Source organism: Chiroxiphia lanceolata, chromosome 4 (genome assembly GCF_009829145.1).
Source record: "Chiroxiphia lanceolata isolate bChiLan1 chromosome 4, bChiLan1.pri, whole genome shotgun sequence".
Taxonomy (NCBI): Eukaryota; Metazoa; Chordata; class Aves; order Passeriformes; family Pipridae; genus Chiroxiphia; species Chiroxiphia lanceolata.
Genome location: NC_045640.1, coordinates 9,966,143 through 9,985,629, shown reverse-complemented (window position 1 = coordinate 9,985,629; position 19,487 = coordinate 9,966,143). Strand labels below are relative to the sequence as shown.

Sequence of the window (19,487 nt, the reverse complement as noted above, 5' to 3'; positions counted from 1 at the left end):
CAGTGATCTCTCACTGGTCTTCCTAAAAGTTGAATGAATCCAGTTCTCTCAGCCTCTCCTCACTTATGTGCTACAGCCTAAACATCTTGGTGGTCTGACATGGGACTCATTCCAGTCTGTCAGTGTCTTCCTTGTATTTTGTCTTTAAAGAGTGTATTACTTGTTCTTCAGAGCTGCTGAATGATCCAATGGACAAAAATATTTTCATCTGATTCACCACCATAACTAGTTCCACATCCCTTACTAAAGTTGATCTTAATATAAAATAGAACACATTTCCTATCTCCACAGAAGCCTAAAATTGTTTTTGTAGTTCCTTGAGGTTCTGACATAAAGGCTTCTTATTCACTGCAATCAAAGGCTATTAAGGCTTTAAGACTCACCTGAAAACAAATGAACTATAAAATTTTGGTGTAATTATTTTTTTTGGTTTATCTACTATTTCTTTCTGAACTATTTCTGAAACTAAATTCATTACAGAATTTTCAAATAACAAACACAGGCAATAAAAGCACAACACTGAGGAAGAGAGGGATGGTGCAGGGAAGAGAAACAGGTACCACTATGAATCTGAGAAATATGTCTGTCTACTAGTTAACTAATACACAATGGAAAAACATAATAGTGCATTGTGTTTTCATACTTACTGTAACTGGGGACATGAAGACTTCTCTGCTCTAGGCTTGATTCCAGGGGGCTGGTGGCTTGGCACAGGTGGCTTTGGGAGCACTGGTGGCACAAACAGTCCAGGTTTACCATGTTCTCTTGGCACTTTGAGCTCCACTGGTTTTTCAGTGAGCTGTGACAGTTTGGGTTTATTGGTTGGTAGTGGAGGAGGAGTTCGCGGTGAAAGGTTTAAGTTTTTTAGCTTCTCACATCCTTCTGGAAGAGGAAGAACTTGGGCTGGAGGCAGAGGGTCTGGAGGCAATGGGTGAGATTCTTTGACACACACAGGCTTCTTGAAAACAGGCAAAGGGGGTACAGGGGGCAACTGTTCACTTAGTCTCCGGCTTGAGGATTGAACCCTTAGATTAGGTTCAGCTCGGCACTGCAACTGCGGTTCTCTCGTGGTTACGGGATCCTCTAGTTTGATGTCAGGTAAGCTCCTCTTAGGAGGTGGTGGTGGTGCTGGTGCTGTAGGTTTGCCAGCATAGGAATTTGCCCTTGCTTCTGTGTAGGCAGCTTTTCTGACATGAGGAACAGGTGGAGGTGGGTATGCTGGGGGCAGCACCATATCTGCAGAAAGAAGACATCCAAAAGCGTGACATTCTGAGGGGAAATACAGTATGTCAACAAACAACACTTTTCACATTAATTTTCTGTGTGATTTAAGGTATTTCACTGGCATCTGGCCTGACAGTACCCAAAATGCTGGATAAGCATTTAACTTTCAGCATAGTTCTACATGTTATAGGCAGTAAACTCCTGCTATTTTTATTCAGGCATGGCTTGTGATGACTTAGCAAAGGCTTTTCTCTTTGCTAAAAATAAAGAAAAACCAGACTACATTAAAAGCATTAGTCCTGCTCCAGACTGATGGCCAGATGCAGGTCATCCAGGGCAGGAGGCCTGCAAGCATGTTCTGCTTTCTGTAAATGGTTACTGCTGTTATTATAAAACTTCTGACCCTAAATACCTCTCAAGATTAGATACATGTGCATTACTTCAGTTATTTTACCACTTGCAATATTTTAGTTATGACCAAAGCAAAATAATAACCTGGCATTCCACGTGAATATTGCCTTCACTGGGGGCCTTTCATAAGGGGAATCAAAGAAATCACATACCATCTTTCACTATGTCACAGGTGTCTGGCTGCAAGTAGGACTCATCCTCTTCCTCCTGGTCGTAATCTGCAGATAAAAATAAGTGTGTTAGACTCTGATAAGTAGTCCTGGAACCAAGAAAGAATATCAACTACTCAGGGCTCTTTAACAAACAAATATTTTTCAGAATTTTTTTTTAAAGAGATAAAAAAAAAAAATTAATAATTTTGGTCCACCCCTCTGCTATCTAGAATAGGTGTTTCCTTAAATTTTAATGTCAATTAAGAAAGCCATCACTTACAACAGGGGGAGATGAAGTACACTAAATATGAAATTTTTTTCCAACTTTTAAGTTAAAATTTCTAGTGCTATAGCCTTCCTGAGAAAAATTCTAATCAGTTGCAGAGACACAACTACATGGATGCATTGGCAAAACCACTTGGAAAAAATATAATCCCCAAAACTTAACCCTAACACAGAAACGTTTATGATTTTGCAATATGGAAGCCTAAGCAAGCCTAATGATCTACAATTAAAAAAAATGCACCACAACAAATGGCTTAAGTGGTTTCAATGTTGCCTCTAACTGTAAATCAGAATAATCAAGACAAGAAAAACATGTTACTTCTAGGCAGTACTTTCTCATTGATTATAAGAGGAGTCTCAAGAACAGTATGAGAGGAATGCACTAAAAAGAGAAAAAGGTAAGAATAGAAGAACTGATTTTTATCAGATAATTTTCCTAATTTAAACTCCTACTAGGCCTCTTACCATAATTCATCTTGCATACAAACCTTCCCTCCCATAAACACAGAAGGACTAAACTACAATCCTACATGAAATGCTGATGAGTTGGTTTTCCTCTGCTTTGCAGCAATTGAACCGGATTTCCTAACAAGACTCAGTCCTGCCTTTCTGTCTTAGTCAAGAAAAATAGTCAGGAATTTCCTATCAGGAAATGAGAGTACTTGCTCCCATCAACCCTGCCCTTAGAAATCTGAAAGGGAAGATGAGAAAAGGCCTAGTAAAGGATTTCTGCTGAACCCTGAGGCAAGGTTTCTTATATTGGATTTTACTAATATATTTCTTGACTAGAATTCAGTTGCTGAAATATGTTGTGAGCGCCTTCCAGAGAGGCTCTCTGTCATGTCCTCACTTCTAACTAACCTCCTTGAAAGATCTGAATTTCTCTATTTTTACTAACAGAATATCTGCTTCTGATTTAAAACTACAACAGCCATACACCTTGTAAAAAAATACAGTTGCAAAATGGATCAGTTTGTTTAAGTTACGGGAATAATTCCTGCAGAATCCAGAAGAAATAAATAAGCAAATAAAGAAGTCTTATCTATCAGCGTCTGATTTGTCACCTTCATTATCTGCTGAATGATGAGAATACTTGATATCAATGGGACGTTCTACTGAGCCATAGAAACTGTCTGCATCAGAACCAGAGTCACTGCAAAAAAAAAAAAAAAGACAGAGTATCTTCTGTTTAGCAGGGCTCTAGCACTGGAAAAGAATGTTGGAAAAGCAGAAGCCATCTGTTCCTATTTCCCAATTAACAGTCTTATATGTTGCTGCTGTCTTTTAAAAAGATTGTATTACACAAAGCTGACATTTAAAGTTCTCTTAGTAAAAAGATTTATTTTTGTCTTGGTGTTCTTTAAAGCATGAATTAGGAAGGGCCTTCCTTCTTGGGTCTTACTGCACCTGTTCTTATTTAACAGCAAGTTACTTGTAGGTGCGGAAAGGCTAAACCACCACTGTCAAGAGGTAGTGCAAAAGTGATAAAAACCTAATAAAGGTTAAGGGCTTATACCTGAATTCTGTTATTGTTTCTTTCTTCTCATGGTAGTGATCGATTTCTCTTCTCAAGGACAGCATCCAATTCTAAACAAAAATAAAAATACAACATTCAACACAACCATCTTTAAATCATTAAACACAGATGTATCTGTCCTCTGTAAGAACAGAGCAACTGTGCAGGGAACACACACTGAAATAGTATGTATCCATGACTTTATATTGAAAGGACTCAGGCAAATGTTTTGACTGCCTAAAATGCTGTAAGAACATACTGAAATATTAAATTTTCAGTTTTCAAGTTTCAAGCTGTTATTTCCAAAACCAGGTACCTATTTGTAGCATGTTTATGGGCAAGAGATTTCACTGAACAGTTTTCATACTTTATCAAAGGTTTAAACATATAAATATTTGTTCCTTGGCTAAAAATAAATATGAAATATTTATGGAATATGGAGAAACATATGCTATCTAGTATGACACTTACAGCCATTTCCTAAATTACAAGTTGAACTAACACCAACTTAGTAGTTAAAACTTCAGACATGATTTTCAGAGGAGCCCAAAGAACTAGGTTTACAAATTTCAGCGACAGCCGCATTTCGAATTCATTTAGATTTTAGGGAAGTCCAAGATTTGCTTTCCACTTCAAGGAAAATTATATTGTAGAAGAAGAAGAAAGTTACCTTTCTTTCATCTTCAGAAGAAGCTGAAAAAAACCACGTCCTGTGCTTCTTGCTTATGTGAACTAACTTGAAAGGAAACACATTACTTGATGTTGTCTCCTCAGCTGCCCGCATAACCCTGAGAAACACAAGGACCGATACAGAAACGCCTTAATCTATAAAGTTAATGCTGCTGAGCAAGTCAGAAAGCTCCGACAGAAAGCAGTTCTACTGGCCAGTTTTGCCTCATGAAAAATAACCCCCAAGCCCAGGAAAACACCACAGAAATCCCCATATGTGCATTGGTAGCACTTCTCCATTTAAGTGGTAGAAAGGACAATGCAAGAGCTCTGACAGGAGGAAGAGCACTCATTCAACTGCCAGCCAGAATTATGAACGGATGCTTTGACGTGTTCAAGAGTTTTAGTGAACTGCATTAATTCACAAGTGTCACATACAGTAAGAAGTATTTAGGGTGCTTGTGGTCCTTCTTTCAGAAAGGCACTATTTCAGAGGACAAATCAAAACATACGCTTCCCATGAAAAAAAAGGAAAATTAGGAAAACTAATATTAAAAGTTAACTTAATTTTGTCCCTTTTCCCTCATAAACACTTTCTTGCATTTTTTTTTTACTATTTTAAAACAAGCATAACTCAACTTCTTTCTTTTTTTGTGTGTATACGGAATTTCCTCATTTGAGATTTCTCTGGGAAAAAAAATAAAAACCCCTTGATGCAACTACCCAGTCGAACAATTCTTTCATTTCAAATTCTTTTTCAATAATGTTTCCCTCTGTGCATAATACTGAGGCCTGGTCCCTATTCCAACCAAGGTCTCCACAAGGTTGCTAGAATGCAGATACATAAAAAGCAATAACACAGTCTCTAGCATTTGCAGATTCCGTGATGTTTTTCATGTTAATGTGGATTACAGGAGCTAGTGTCATGACCACGTTACACCATGAGTTTCTTCTACAAATTAATCTTGAATTTTTAATTAGCTACAATGTTTACAAGTGCATTCCCCTAAAATATGCCATTGTTGTGCTCAGTTAGAAAAGCTGTCATAATCTAAGAAAAGATAATTCCTTATTCCAGAAGTCTGAGAACATTATACGGTACAATAATAACATATACAAAAAGGACAAAATTGCACTGATATTTCTCTACATTCCCTCTCTCATTAAACCTTTCTTAGCAATTTGTTAATGTTGGATTGGACTTCCATTAGTAGGCCTTGTAGGTCTGCTGCACTCAGACTCTGACAGGACTAGCTAACTTGAAAGCCATGTATTTTTGTCTTCAACTTACGAAGCAAATATTAAGATTTAAAACGCAGCAAAACGAGTCAGACATCCTGCACGTGCATTCTCTTATTTATCACTCTGTAGTTCAAACAATTTTGACACTAGAGTTGCTGAATCAGTAACTCCATACATTTTCCTTTCTGGTTTTGTGATGATCATTGAAATCCCTACAGAACAAAGATCATCTGTCTGAAAGAATCCACATTTATCTGCACAAGCATTAAGTCAATAACAAGAGTAAGCCCATTGTAGTTCATACAGCTTTACTGGTCAAATTACAGAACATGAAGGCTACCCACTTGCCAAGCACTAGAAATGTCATATACACAATTTGAAAGGAATACTTCTTTTGGAATCCAAGATCAATGCTGAACCCAAAGAACAGATGTAGTTGTGTTTAACTCAGTTGGAAATTAAGCCCGTAGTCTCTTGCATTAACTACAAGGATTTTGGGTGTTAAACAAGTTTTTGGCACTCACCTGTTGTAACCTTTCAAAGAAAAGGCACCCTGGGGAGATGCAGATGTGCTGCTTTTAAAATAGTAGATACATCCTTCGTGGATAATCACAAATCTCAATGGCCCTGAAAAGATAAAAAGTGAACAAAATATGAATCCAAGGGCAGTACAATAACTAGAACTTGGGTAGAATTATTGCTTAAGATTTTAGTAACCTTATTAATCATTATAAATGAGCACGAACTAATTAAGTGACAACTTGCTGATGATCAATCACATGGTAAAGCTGTCTATTCACAGTTTCAGGAGCATTTGATTCCCTCATTTGAGAGGCAGCTGATCTGAAAACTTCAAAAGCAGCCTCAGAGACTGCAGGTCTGACCTCCACCTGTGCTCCTTCACTAGCAGGATAAACAATAAGGGGAAGGTAGCTACGGGCTACAAATACTTATTCACATCCATCCCAAAACCTCTTCTTTCACCTTAAGTACATAATGCTACCAATAAAATGATGTTCTATTTTCTTTTTTGAAAGGGGTCAAGACTCCTTCCTATATCAAAGGCAGTAATCTTTGTCCTTAACTATATATGTATAGCTTCAATATAAACAGGAATAGCATATGAATAGCACACAAATAAAGCCAAACCCTGAAGTTTTCTCCATGTAGACAGACTCTGATTTCAAAAGAAATTACTGGTTTTAAGTACAGCCCAATGTTGGCAGTGAGAAAATTTCCATTTCACAACAGCAACAGGAGTTGGGATATTTTTCCAGTACAGATTAACCAACTGGAAAAAAAAGCTGAGTACTAATTTCTTTTAGAAAAGAGTGTTTGAAATTGATACATATCCTAGGAATCTGTCTTGAAAAATCTTACTTGTGAAGGACTTGACAAGAAATTTAAACAAGCAAAATAAACGACAACATTTGTTATTTAAGATTTACAGTTCCAAAACAATTAAAGGAAAAATCTTTCAGTAGGGGTCTTTCATACATATATTCCAGTAAAACTGTATTCCAGTACAAAGTGGAAGAACAGCTTCGATAAATAGTCTGCTAACATGATATGTGTTAGAGGCCCCAGAGGCAAGCGTTTAAAACACCTAATTTAGTTAATACTCATTTGACTTACACTTCAAGATCTGCAGCTGGGTGCCTCCTTTTTTATGAAGATATCCCGATTTGGTCACTCCTCCAGGCATTGTCAGAAGGTTTTGTGCTCCAATTGCCTTCATTGGGACTGGCCAGACCTGCTCCTGCGAGGCCATCATTCTGCAATTTCAAATAGTTAAAAGCAGTTTAAAACTTAGGTTTTACTTTAAAGAGTGAGTACTGAGAAACAAAGCTTGTTTCCTTAAACAAGCTTTCCAAACAACTAACGTGGTTCAGCACTCAAGAATGTAGCACAGACGGGTGTTCAAAGATTCCAGGAACTTTGCAATGTATAAAAAACTGTGGTGCAAAAAGTCCCGATTTATTTTTGTACAGCTCTCAGGAGTGATTGACAGTAGTTGAAACAATGGAAGAGTGCTTAGTAAGTGTTATTTAAGTATTTCTGTGTTAAAAATGCTCCAGATAACACTGCCAGTCTTAATCAGGCAGGTGACTAGAAAGAAAATTGGTTTCTTCTCCCAGTGCTACACCACACATGTAAATACAATGTCATTTTCTGTACAATGAGGGACTCAAGTCCAAGTTTAATAACTGAAGTATCTAATACTGCCTACTCCTGATATTTACATGTTTTATTCTGAATGAAAAGATTAGTATATAATCTCATACCAGATATTATATGCCACAGTATCCTGTGCAAATGAAGTTCATCTCAGATTGCTGCAGGCTTCCATTTAATTTATATACCAATCATTAATGCCATGCTCCAAGCTCCTTTGCAGTTACCACTCTTTCTGCTGTCATCTTAAACCAAAAAGATTAGTTTCTTAGGTAGCAGCTTTTTCTGATACATAACTATGAGCCCTCTTTTTCTTCAAATGGTGACAGAACTAGGCTAAAAATCCTACTGGGTAATAGAGAAAAGAAATCATGCATGGACTGAATGGGAATTTTGACCTAGACATAAAAGGGTCTGTTATCCTCAGGTGTAGGGCTAGAGACCTTTGCTGGTAAAAGGCAAACTAATGAAGTCCCAGTTAATTAATTTCTGATCAAGGAAGAACTGATAAGCTTTCAGTGGAGGACTGAAATCTAATGGATCTTGTTTGCTTCTCCTTTACCCAAAAAGGACAGTAAGGGAGGTCAACAGTGAGGCTCAGCACAGAATCCAAGAGCCTCAGCACAACGCCCTGCCCAAGTACTTTTCCCTCCAGCCTAAGATGGCAACTGAAGTTCCTATACTGAAAAGAACGAAGAAGTGTTGCAGTTTTTTTTGAGGGATTAAGTGCAACAGCAGAGCACATAACCATTGAATATGTGTTAGGAAAATGAGAAACGCACATCAATGGATCTCTAGGTGGATCAGCATAGGATTCAGATCTAACTGCTTGCCCTTGCTGATGATGTGTGCATGGGAAAGGATAGAAGTTCCTAGTAATTTCTACCAGGAGAGTTTAAACTAAATTAAATTCTTTAGGCAGCCTAAAAAACTTAATCACAAAAATTAGGTTTGGTCCCCAGTGTTGTGAAGCAGGCACAACCAGAGGAGGCAGGATCCAAGGCCCTAGAAAGGCTCTCACAGAAGACACATTAAGGCATCATGGTTTCCCAATTTTCCCCCATGACTTTCCTCCTCACCAAAAGCTAAGTTGCTTTTGTTGTATCCAGCTGTATCCTTCCTTTTGCTGCTTCCTCTGTGTTCTTATTAAATGACTGAGATCTTTCCAAGCTGAGTTGTTCCTTCCTCTTCCTCCCCCCCAGTGAAATGTCTAGCACCAGCAATGTATTAACAGGTCCGAGAAGGGGCTACTCACATACTTAAAGCTTTTAAGAATAGTAGTAAAACGAAGAATAGCAGCAGAAGTTAACACCCCGCCCCAGCAAATCCTTCAAATGGTTAATCCACATCTTGCAGAAAAGTCTAAGTGAGGGAAATGGAGAGTGTTACCCAGCTGGCTGCTGACACTGCAGTATTACTAAGAGTAATTTCCTTGAAATAAGGAATGCAAAGGCAAGTCCTAGGCCAAATTCTTCTTTTAAGAATGTGCTCATCAATATTCAAACATTAAAAATTAATTTATGATTATTTCAGTCTGTTTCTAGTTCTGTTCAGAGAAAAGATTAAGTGGAATCTTTTCATTCAGATAAATACACTCTGATGCCACTTTTCTTGAACTAACTCTAACTTTAGTCTCAATGCCATCGAACAGTTTCAAGTTCATCATGGCTCTTGAAATCCTGTGTGCCTTTACTACAAAGACCAGAACAAGAAAGGACTTAAGTACATAGAGTATGGTGTAAAACTCTTTCAGTGTTATGTACTTAGGCTGAAAAGCTATCAGAAGAGGCAGAGTTAAATGTTTCAGAGAGGTTACCCAAAACAACCAGTAAGCTGAAATTTCTAGGAAGCCAAAGTCAAACACCGGGAACAAGTGTGTGACACCCTAGGTAAATACAGAAAACAGAAATATTTGTCTAGGTCATGCTGGCCTTCTGTATGGGAGTACAGACTACTCACTAAAGCATGCCTGGATGGACATTTTCTTCCCCACCTGAAAAGGCAGAATTCCAGGCAGACATGAAAAAAAATTAAAAAAAAAATAAAATAAATCACAGAAGCAGAGGAGCAAGCAGAGGGGAAAAAAAAAAAAAAGCCACTTCTACAGTGTGATGACTACAGGAAAGGGGAAAGGACAGCAGAGTATCAGGTTCTGCTTCCTCTATCTACATTCATTTCTTTCTTCTGACTACTTACAATAAAACAGTCCTGAGAATAGAGAGCAAAACTTAGAACTTCTCCAATCCAGCTAATTGAATAAAAGGAGACATGCTAAACTCCATGCAACCAAGTATACATTACTTGAGCTAAAGAGTCCACCTAATACACCAGGCTTTTCAAGAGATTTAGAAGCTGCTAAGCCTATTATCTGGATTTCATTGTGGCTTATAGCACTCCCCATCATATCTTTAGCTCCTCAAGCACTTTCATTTGCTGGCACACTGCAGATACCTTAGGGAGGACTTTTTTCTGAGTTGAAATCTTTGAGTTAGGCTTCTAAAATCCATTTAAGTACTTGGAATCTAATCCCAGGCAGATTTTTCTTCTTTTCTTGACTGCGGAAAACAACTCTGTAAGGACAGATGACGCTATTTTGCATCATGCTGCTGGGAGAAAGCTGTCAAAACTATGTAACTTCAGGATCTTCATTGCAGGGGTGGGAGAGAGGAAGGAAAAATGGAAGCTCTTAAAGATTTTTCTGGTCTTAGCATCTACAGTATGGTTGTCTTTAGCTCACTGAATTGGTTCCTTCTGTTCTTGATATTCCTCTTATAATTTTTTAAATACATTACCTGAAGAACAGATCAATGTTGCATTACCAGGTAAGCACAATAGCAAGCACTGAAGTCACTGCAGAGCCTGTTAACTTTGGCATCACTGAGAATAGAAAGATATTTCCAAGTTGTTTCTGATGCAGTTATATTCTTGCACCACAAGCCAAAGATCCCAGCACACATTTTCACTCCTGGTGCATAAGCAGAGCCTCTTCCAAGGAGACGACAAGGAAGTTACCAGGAAGGGCCCACAATGTGCAATCAGAGCTAAGACAAAGCTGTCTCTGACACTGGTACTCTGCTACAAACAAAAGGCAACATCACCCATGCAGTATTTGGTTGAAAGCTTCTAGTAAATAGCCACACACGTTATTCTTCTTCCCACTCACCTAGGAACCAGATGCATTCACATCTGTGAGGCAATTTTAACATATCCTCTCATTTAGAATAGCGAGATTGGAGGCTAGGGCATAATTTTACAGGCTAAAAGTCCTTCCATGAGTAAAAGTAAAATTCTGCCACATTAAAATCTGGATTACATTATAGAAGAGCACTTATCCCTCTTGGCCTTAAGAGCTATTGGCATTTAGCCCAATTAAAGCAAGTACAAGCTGATTCAATTAAGGATTGCATCCTGGAAAAGCCACAAGTCCTCAGTTCTTGCTTAACTTCAGCAGAACACATGGCAGATATGATCATCTCCACATCTTGCAGTATATAGGCGTAAAAAAAAAATTACCCTCATCTCTGAAACTACAGCTGCCAAAAGCTGTATTAAAAGTTCTCACTTGTTATAATAATATTTATGGTCTGTCCTGGAGCCCAGTTTGGTCATGCTGGAAAAAATAAAAAGCAGCCTCCAAAGCTGCTTTAAACCTGAAGTTTTAACAACTACCTCTATGCCAATTGTGTCTGAGAACTTTTAAAACTCTGTAGTATCTCTTAACCTCTAATCTATAAATTCTGTTTTGAAAGTAAAACCTAACAAAGCCAGATGCTAGTTTCCTTCTGAATATATAACTTATATACAACATGACATATATAATCCATAACTTATAGAGCTGAATGTATTCCTCCTATCATGCAGAGGGAGACTGAAGTCTCTACAGAAAGCTTTACCAAAACCGAGGCAGCATTGCATACTGCAAAACTGTAAAATGAAAGCTTCCCCTGAGTGCTGCTGATTCTGAGCAAAAATGAGTTCTCTGATTCAACCACCTAAACATTTACCAGCTGTTCCCAAAGCTGCTTTCTGCAGAATTTTCAAGTCTCTTGTCCACTTATTCTCCAGTACTTCTGAAATCCTCTTCCATATCTCTCCCACTTTTTTGGCTACACATTCCATTTCTTAATACTTAACAGCCCCTTTCACAATAGTTTCTCAGAAAGATTAATAGCACAGTACAAACACTGTGAAGTCAAATAAATCTTACAAGACAAAGGGAACAGAGAACTAAGCCTGACTGAGATACACTGTTTTAAGTAAGTTTACTCTGTTTAGTTTGCTTCAACTTGCTTTTGTTTTCTGGCGAAAGTTATCAACCAACACCCTCCAATTATTTATCCTTTAATTTTCTGCATGAGTTACAAGTATTTTACCCCAGAGACCATATTCTACTCTTAGCTGTAGCCTGCTCTCTACCTTAAAGAGAAAAGATGACAGAAATACAAGCCACAGAAAGCACTAACCTGGTGACCTTGCCCGATCGACACATAGTTTTCCTGCTGGCAGTTTCAGCGAATGATTGTTTCCTTTGTGATGACAAAGCCATTAATAACTTGTGACCCCTCTCAGGCATGACAGGAACATCCCTGCGCTTCACCCTGCCGTGGGTGCTGCCAGGTTGAACGTGCCGGTGAAGCTGCTCTACAGTCCACACAAAAGGGAAAGAAACCCTGCCCCAACCGCTTGTGCATCTGCACTGAGCTGTGGCCAAAAGTGACGCCGAGGCAATGACTTGTTTCCTTTGCTACTTCCTGTTTCCCCCAGTGTCAGTGGGCAGCACTATCTTTGTCAGATTTCCCGGCTTCCCAGGGAGGTTATAAATCAATTCCTGCATACCTCAAACCTCTGCCAGACATCGAGCTAGAAAGCAGAGGGGATTTTCCAGCGCTCACTTTCTTCCTACTCACCTTTCAATCAACCACTTTCCTATGGGAGAAAAAGAAAGTCGTCCTCTTTTCTTGCAGTGTTCTCAGGCTCTCACAATGCCAGAGGCACAGGTCAGAAACGCTGCCTGTGCTTCTGAAGAGTTTGTGCCTCAGGTATCTGCACTGCACCACAGAACTGTGACGAGTATTTCATGTTTTCTCCCCCATTATAGTTGGAACTTGTTCTTTCCCTCTTCAACCCAAGAAAAATCAAAACAGTCATTTTGAAAGACTGAGGCAAAGATGTGCTTTAGAGCAAGTCTTGCCCGTACATTTGATGCTACCCAAGCCACAAAAGACAATAAAATTCAAATTCAAGAGGCTCACAAAGCACAATTCTACAGGATGAATATCACCAACTTATGGTAAATAAATGCCATTGTTTTACACTTATTTTCATATGGAGTTCTAAAAAGGATTCAAGTGTTTCACTGATTTGTCTGGAATTAAACAACATCATAGGCGAGAAAGTTCAAATAAGACAAAACCAACTAGCAAGTTTCTGAATGATGGACAAAAGTGTAAGTACGTTAAGCAAAGTTTACTTCATGTATTTTTGGGGAAATGGATGTGAATCTGTATCCTAAAATAGAAGGAAGAAGAAGTCTCTATACAACATCATCTCTTTCTGTAAACTACCCAACAGTCAAAGCACAAAAGAAAATAACATTTCAGGTACTGGTCATGGCTGTATCAGCTAGAAAAGCAGTTCTCCCACCACAGGGCACCCATCTGCACTCCTTCCACAGTCAGGCTCTACAGGAAGGGGAAGCCTAATTTGCTGCAATATCAGTTACCCCCTTACACTTTAATTATTAAGTCACACTGCTTCAAAGTATTTTTTTCTCTCAAAGTTCTCTATCTAAGTATACTCTTCTAGGCTTGCATTAGCATCTTTGCAAGCTTTTTTTTTATCTCTGCCTCAGTAACAAAACTACAATCAAAATTACAGCATTTGAGTGTATGTAACACTGGAATAAAAACTTCAGTTCCTCTTTCCCTTTTCTGGTGTGACACACCTAAGTCTTGGATCTTCCCTCCAAACTCTACAACTTATAATACCATGCTCTTTGGCCTCAATAAATTAAGTCTCCTTTATCCAATACATGTTCCTGACATACTGCTTTTCCACTCTAACCTTTCTGATGCTGTCCTCTTCCTTTCCTCATTTCAGCACTCAAATGCAGCAGGACTTTTCATTTCAAGTTCCAATATCCCATTTTGACTTTTCTGGTGATTTCCAACACTATCAAGATGGTCCCAGAGTCAAAATAGAAACCATTTCACACACACAGGCTGGTGTTCCACTAAGGGACAGCACAAATTTAGATGTTTTACAGTTTTGGGAGAATGAAAATTTAGCTTAATTTCTAGACCAAACATTCATCAGAAGGATTGCATTTCAAAATTGCAAACAAGAAGCCTGAAGAGACATGAAAGCTTTATGGATTTGATTGATACATCTGTCAGAGAAGTGAAAGAGTATTAAATATATCCTTCACAAAGCAAAATTTTGTTATGCATGGACCTTTGGTATATGGTTTTCAGACCACTAACCCTCATTTGTCCCCACAAAAATTAGTCATGAGGAGCAGCCTTGCACCAAGCTAGCCTAGGGAGAATTCCACTCCAAAGGAGTTGCTTCATTCCTTTAACATTATAAGACATCACTCAGATAGCCTTAAAAGGAACAACCAAAGCATCTGGAACCAATATTTGGATTTCAATCCAGCAGGGCCACTGTCCCAGGAAGTCAGCCAACCCTCTCTGCCATTGTTAGGAACAGCTCTTGCTGGCAGAAGAAAGCAATCCTACTTATCATTAGTTAATGGAACACAAGAGCAGTAAAATACCGGTATAAATTCACCAGTCTCGCTGCAGGGCTGAGCTGTCTCTGCAGCAAGAGCTTCCTCTTGCTGACAAATTTACAGGAAACTGCAAGAATGGACTGCAAATAAAAGCAGCCCAGGAAGAGCACAGCAACAGGCGAGGCAGGGAAGTGAACAAAGCAACAAAAAAAATTAAAATAGCATGAAAACCACTTTCTTTCAGCTGCAGCAAGAGGTCAGCTCAGTAGTCATGTTCCACTGAGAATAATGTAAGGTTCACACATTATATATTTCCATAAAAGCCTACAGTGTAGGAAGGCATTAAGGAAGGTCATGTTCTGTTGATCCTTCACCAACTTTAATAAGCTCGGATCACGAGTAGACTATTAGAAGTCTTATTATTTTATTAATTCTACCAAAGTAGCTTAGTCCCAAGTAGATCACAGGGGAAACATCCACTGTATTGAGAGATGATACATTTGTCAACTGTATGCTTCACAACTGCAGATTGTAAAGGAGCAAGTGCAAATTTCTCACCTGAATCCTTCATCTACTAAGTAAGGCAATCTTGTGAAAATGCAAATTACTACACATCAGAATTACTTCTGCTGGGTGAACTGCAGCATTATCATATAAAAAAAAATAAATCTGCAACAAAGGGCAGAAATGAGGCCAAAATTTCTAAAAATCCTCTTTCAATGCCAAAAGAATTCCTGTTCCTTAAACTTCAACTATTTCTTTCTTCGGCTTACTTCAGAAGAGCTGAAGAAGTCCTAATATTTCTACTTCTTTATTATGTGTAGTAAAAAAGTAGCTGAAGTCTTGACAATATCTATTCAATCTAAAACCAAGAAACACTTCAGATCAAAAAGCTTCCAAATTGCTACTTATATCCCTCTGGCTCTAACTCTGAACATCCGTAGACATATTGTTGGCTTGGAACTTCAAAATAAGCCAGGCAGCACTGGTCTGCAATAAATAAGCCATACCTCAGAGAAAGAGCCTATCAGTGTTAAAACAAAGTCAGAACTTTTCATGATTGTGTCACCAAAGAGCTTGGCACACGCCCCAAAAGATGACATCAGGACTTTGATTTTGGGATATGGTTAATGTTCAATTGCTCAAATGCCTGTAAAACAACGTACGGTCACAAAGTATTTGCAGTATTATGCATAGTTTCTAAAAAAGCAAATTAGACTGTGTAGCTGGAAGACAAGAACCTTCTGCAAACTCTCAGAATAAGAACATTATTATTTAACAGATTCTCTTATACCAGCTAACCTTGAAAAATACTGCAAGATTTTATAATAATATATTGTAGGGTCCCTCACTACTAAAAAGATACTGAGATGCTGGAGCATGTCCAGAGAAGGACAATGAGGCTGGTGAAGAGTCTGGAGCAAAAGTCCTATGAGGAATGTCTCAGGGAGCTGAGATTGTTTAGCTTGGAGAAAAGGAGGCTCAGGGGGAACCTTATCCCCCTCTGCAACTATCTGACAGGAGGCTGTAGCCAGGTGGGGGTCAGTCTCTTCTACCTGGTAACAAGTGATAGGACAAGAGGAAATGGCCTCAAGTTGCACCAGAGGAGGTTTAGATTGTGTATTAGAAAAAGTTTCTTCACAGAAAGGGTTATCAGGCATTGGAACAGGCTGCACAGGGAAGTGGTAGAGTCATCATCCCTGAAGGTATTTAACTACATGTAGATGTGACACTTGAGGACATGGGTTAGTGGTGAACACAGTGTTGGTGCCAGGTTGACATTGGACTTGATGATGTTAGAGGTCTTTTCCAAACATAACAGTTCTATGAAACAAGTATTGAATTAAAATCAGTACAGCTATTTCACCATAATTTTCTATATTAGCAATTTTTTTACATGTAGTTTTTCAAGTTAAGTTTAAGGGATTTCTACTGAATCAAAAGCCCCTCCCCTCCCCGCAATTGTAAAGGAGCTTTCACCCAGCAAGGTAACTGGGTCAAGTCTATGCCAGTCAGACCACACCTGAAAAATCTGGTACAAGTAACACTTAAAGTAGAATGCAAGTTCTTAAAGTATTTTGCTGCTTTTCTTTTTTTTGTTTTGTTTTGGTTTTTTTTTTGTTTGGTTGGTTGGTGTTTTGGGGGGCTTTTTTGGGTTTTGTTTGTTTGTTTTGTTTTTGTTTTTTGTTTTGTTTTTTGGTTGGGTGGATTTTTTTGGATGCTTTTTATTTTTAAAAATAAATTCAGTCACATTACCAAGACTCTACTTTCATTTACTATTCAAATTAGATGGACACATTCATTGTTCCTGTTACCCATATACAAGGTCCACGTAAAAAAGACTGTAAACTCTGCTATGACTGTGATCAGCTTCTATCTTTCATCAGTGCTTGTAGAACAATTTAAACTGGAACATAGATTAAAAAAAAAAAAAAAAAAATCACATAACTGAGCAGAAGTACAAACATGATTGCCAAAGTCCCATTCCTGCAGACAGCTACAAAGGGAGTTCCCCAAATATACATAGACACTGAAAGTGGGACTTTCCACAAGTGATTTATTTCCTTGGCAGATGTTTTCGATTCCAAGATGTTACTGTTCAAGCAGTTTTACTGCAAGGCTGGTTTGTGATGAACTGTATACAATTCTATCACTAAGGTACTCACAGCCAATAAATTAGGAAGCATCGTTGGACTCCAAAATAATTCCTGCTTAGATGTCAAAACAGCTTTAAGCATTTAAGCTGGCAGACCACTGAGCTTTAGTAAAAGCAACACCTAAATAAAGGCTTTCAGAAATTTATAAGAAGGAGACAAATATCCATTCTGTCCATATCTGGCAGGTACATTTACCCAGCAGACATCTTGCCATATAAAGTTAAGTCTGTTGTTAGGAAGTATTTTTTCCTGTTCTCTTACAATTTTACTTAAATTGATTTCAAGTACATCAAGAGTCCAAGAGAAAAAAAAAAGAAAGGCGAAAAACCCACCTTAGCAGCCTACACTTAAGTTCACCATTTTCTACCATTTTTTGGTACTTCTGGCAAGACACACAACATCCATCAGTTCATTGTATACTGTGCTTGTAAAGAACTAAGATAACTTAGGCCCAAGACTATCAATGTCAGTTGAAAGAGTATTTTGTATGAATGCATATGCAAATCAACAAACACGTTACTGAATATAAGCAATTTTAAAGCATTCCTGTCGTAGGATACTAAAACCAACAAAACCACATAAAGCTTATAGAGAAAGTCCTTTTGAATGTTTATCAGCAAAATCCTGCAATGAGTAAATTCATAATCTCTCTTGCTGACCCCAATAACAAGCTACTAATTGAATCCTAAAGAAATGCAGCAAGCCCTGCTTTAGAGGAAGCATTTGGTCCTGTCATCTGAGAGCCCTTCAAGCCTGCGTGTCCCTCTCCTGGTGAACTGCAGGAATCTTGTAGTTATGAAAATGTACCTGCTGCAGCCAGCACCAAAGGGGAAGCTCAACTTCTGCCAGACCCTGGAAAAACAAAACAAAACAAACATTTTCTGCTTTTATTTTGCTTGTAAAGAGACTATGTGATACAATTTAAAGACAGTGTAACTGCAAGGGGTCACTCTATACTTCACTGCTGTACAGCACAGTAGATGGTATGGGTTTTGAAAGAACTATGCAGTGAAGCATCTCAGAGGTTGCTGTTCTCATACTTGGAAACTCCGACTATGAACCAGAATATCAGAATAAGTTAATAACCATGCAAGTGTCATTTATAGAATTACAAGGCTCAACTGGGCTGTATTGCTAATGGACTGTCCCCACCTCCAGCAGCTTTGAAGCTCCTGGTGCTGAAAACCTCATGCAAGTGAGTAGGTGTACCAGAAACACGGATTCTTTACTCTGATTCCAATGATTGTTCCCCTTAAAATCACGATACAAACTTCTTCATCCATTTCTAAAGGATGCTGTAAAATGGAAGCATTTTGCCACTCCTTCCTCACAAAACACTAGATCAAAGGACTCAAACAGGTAGGAGCACGGCTTAGAATAACCAGCATTTAAGGCTACTGTGAGTTTCACCACTTTGGTAAATATTACCTTTGGGTTTTGATGGGATCTTGTTTTGTTTTGTTTTTTAATGAGCACCAGAAAGAAAAATCTCTCTAAGATCATGTTTACTTTCTACAAAAGCTGAATTTAATTATGAACACCACATCACGTGCAGTTGGGATTTTAAGTAAAGATTTTAAAATTAAAACAAATGTGCACCACAAAACTGGGTCAGAAAGAGAGCAGTAAACAGTTCTAATTTGGAGGTCATGAGAGGGAATGGTCAATTAATATCACTTAACCACGAAAATGTATAATCACATGCTTCTTCTACAAGACAATTTGGACATTGGCCTTTTATATTATCATTTCTTCACGGAAATCACTACTTGCTTCAGAAGTATGACCAAAAGGAAAAAAATTCATTCCCCTTCAATCTTGTTTAAATGAACTCTAAGAGCAAGGATTAGCCTGACATTGACCTATGTCTCCAAAGCTGTAGAGTTGCATTCAAAAGCAAAAAAAAAGAAAAACAAACAAAGAAAAGAAAAAAAAAGAAAAAAGTTGTAGTGCATCTCGCTTACTGCACAGCAAGTGAGAAACTGGAAATACAGAAATCCATCTCAGATCCCAAGATTTCAGCTTCTGGTACTTCAAAATGACACTAGTAAGCCCCTGAGCTGCAAATTCTTTGGCTGGAAGAATATTCTGTATCTGTGCCCAGTTCTTACACTTTTCAGCTAGCACTCCTCAGATCTGACTCCACACAGCTATTCCTACTCCTGGCCTCAGTGACTTTTCACCTCCAAAATGTACTTTTCTTTATTACAGACAAAAAAGAAACACACACACACATATATAAAAATACATGTATATTTAATTCTTCAAGAAATGGTGTATGTTACAAACTTCAGCAACCCTTCTTCTTGGCAGGATAAACTACAAAGAACACATGGCCTTTGTGCACCATTCTTTGTTGTACTGTTTTCTTGAAAAGCTCTTTTAAAACAGTGCAGCCAGACTCTTTACAGAGATGAATTGAC

General features: G+C 38.3%; 1 protein-coding gene across 5 annotated transcripts in view; it reads right to left on the bottom strand.

Moving 5' to 3' along the window:
* SH3BP2 (SH3 domain binding protein 2) overlaps window positions 1–19,487 on the bottom strand; it is a 34,960-nt gene that overhangs the window by 3,547 nt on the left and 11,926 nt on the right. For 3 of the 5 annotated variants that reach the window (XM_032686808.1, XM_032686810.1, XM_032686809.1), the window contains exons 2-8: window positions 7,135–7,274; window positions 6,024–6,126; window positions 4,259–4,376; window positions 3,589–3,659; window positions 3,137–3,225; window positions 1,788–1,853; window positions 648–1,236 (exon numbers count right to left, since the gene is read on the bottom strand). In XM_032686808.1, coding sequence (XP_032542699.1) covers window positions 648–1,236; window positions 1,788–1,853; window positions 3,137–3,225; window positions 3,589–3,659; window positions 4,259–4,376; window positions 6,024–6,126; window positions 7,135–7,273 — 1,175 coding nt within the window. In that variant the 5' untranslated portion in view covers window position 7,274. Of the gene's footprint in view, window positions 1–647; window positions 1,237–1,787; window positions 1,854–3,136; window positions 3,226–3,588; window positions 3,660–4,258; window positions 4,377–6,023; window positions 6,127–7,134; window positions 7,275–12,137; window positions 12,367–19,487 lie in introns of those variants that run through there. The other 2 variants (XM_032686806.1, XM_032686805.1) reach the window with 2 other exon arrangements.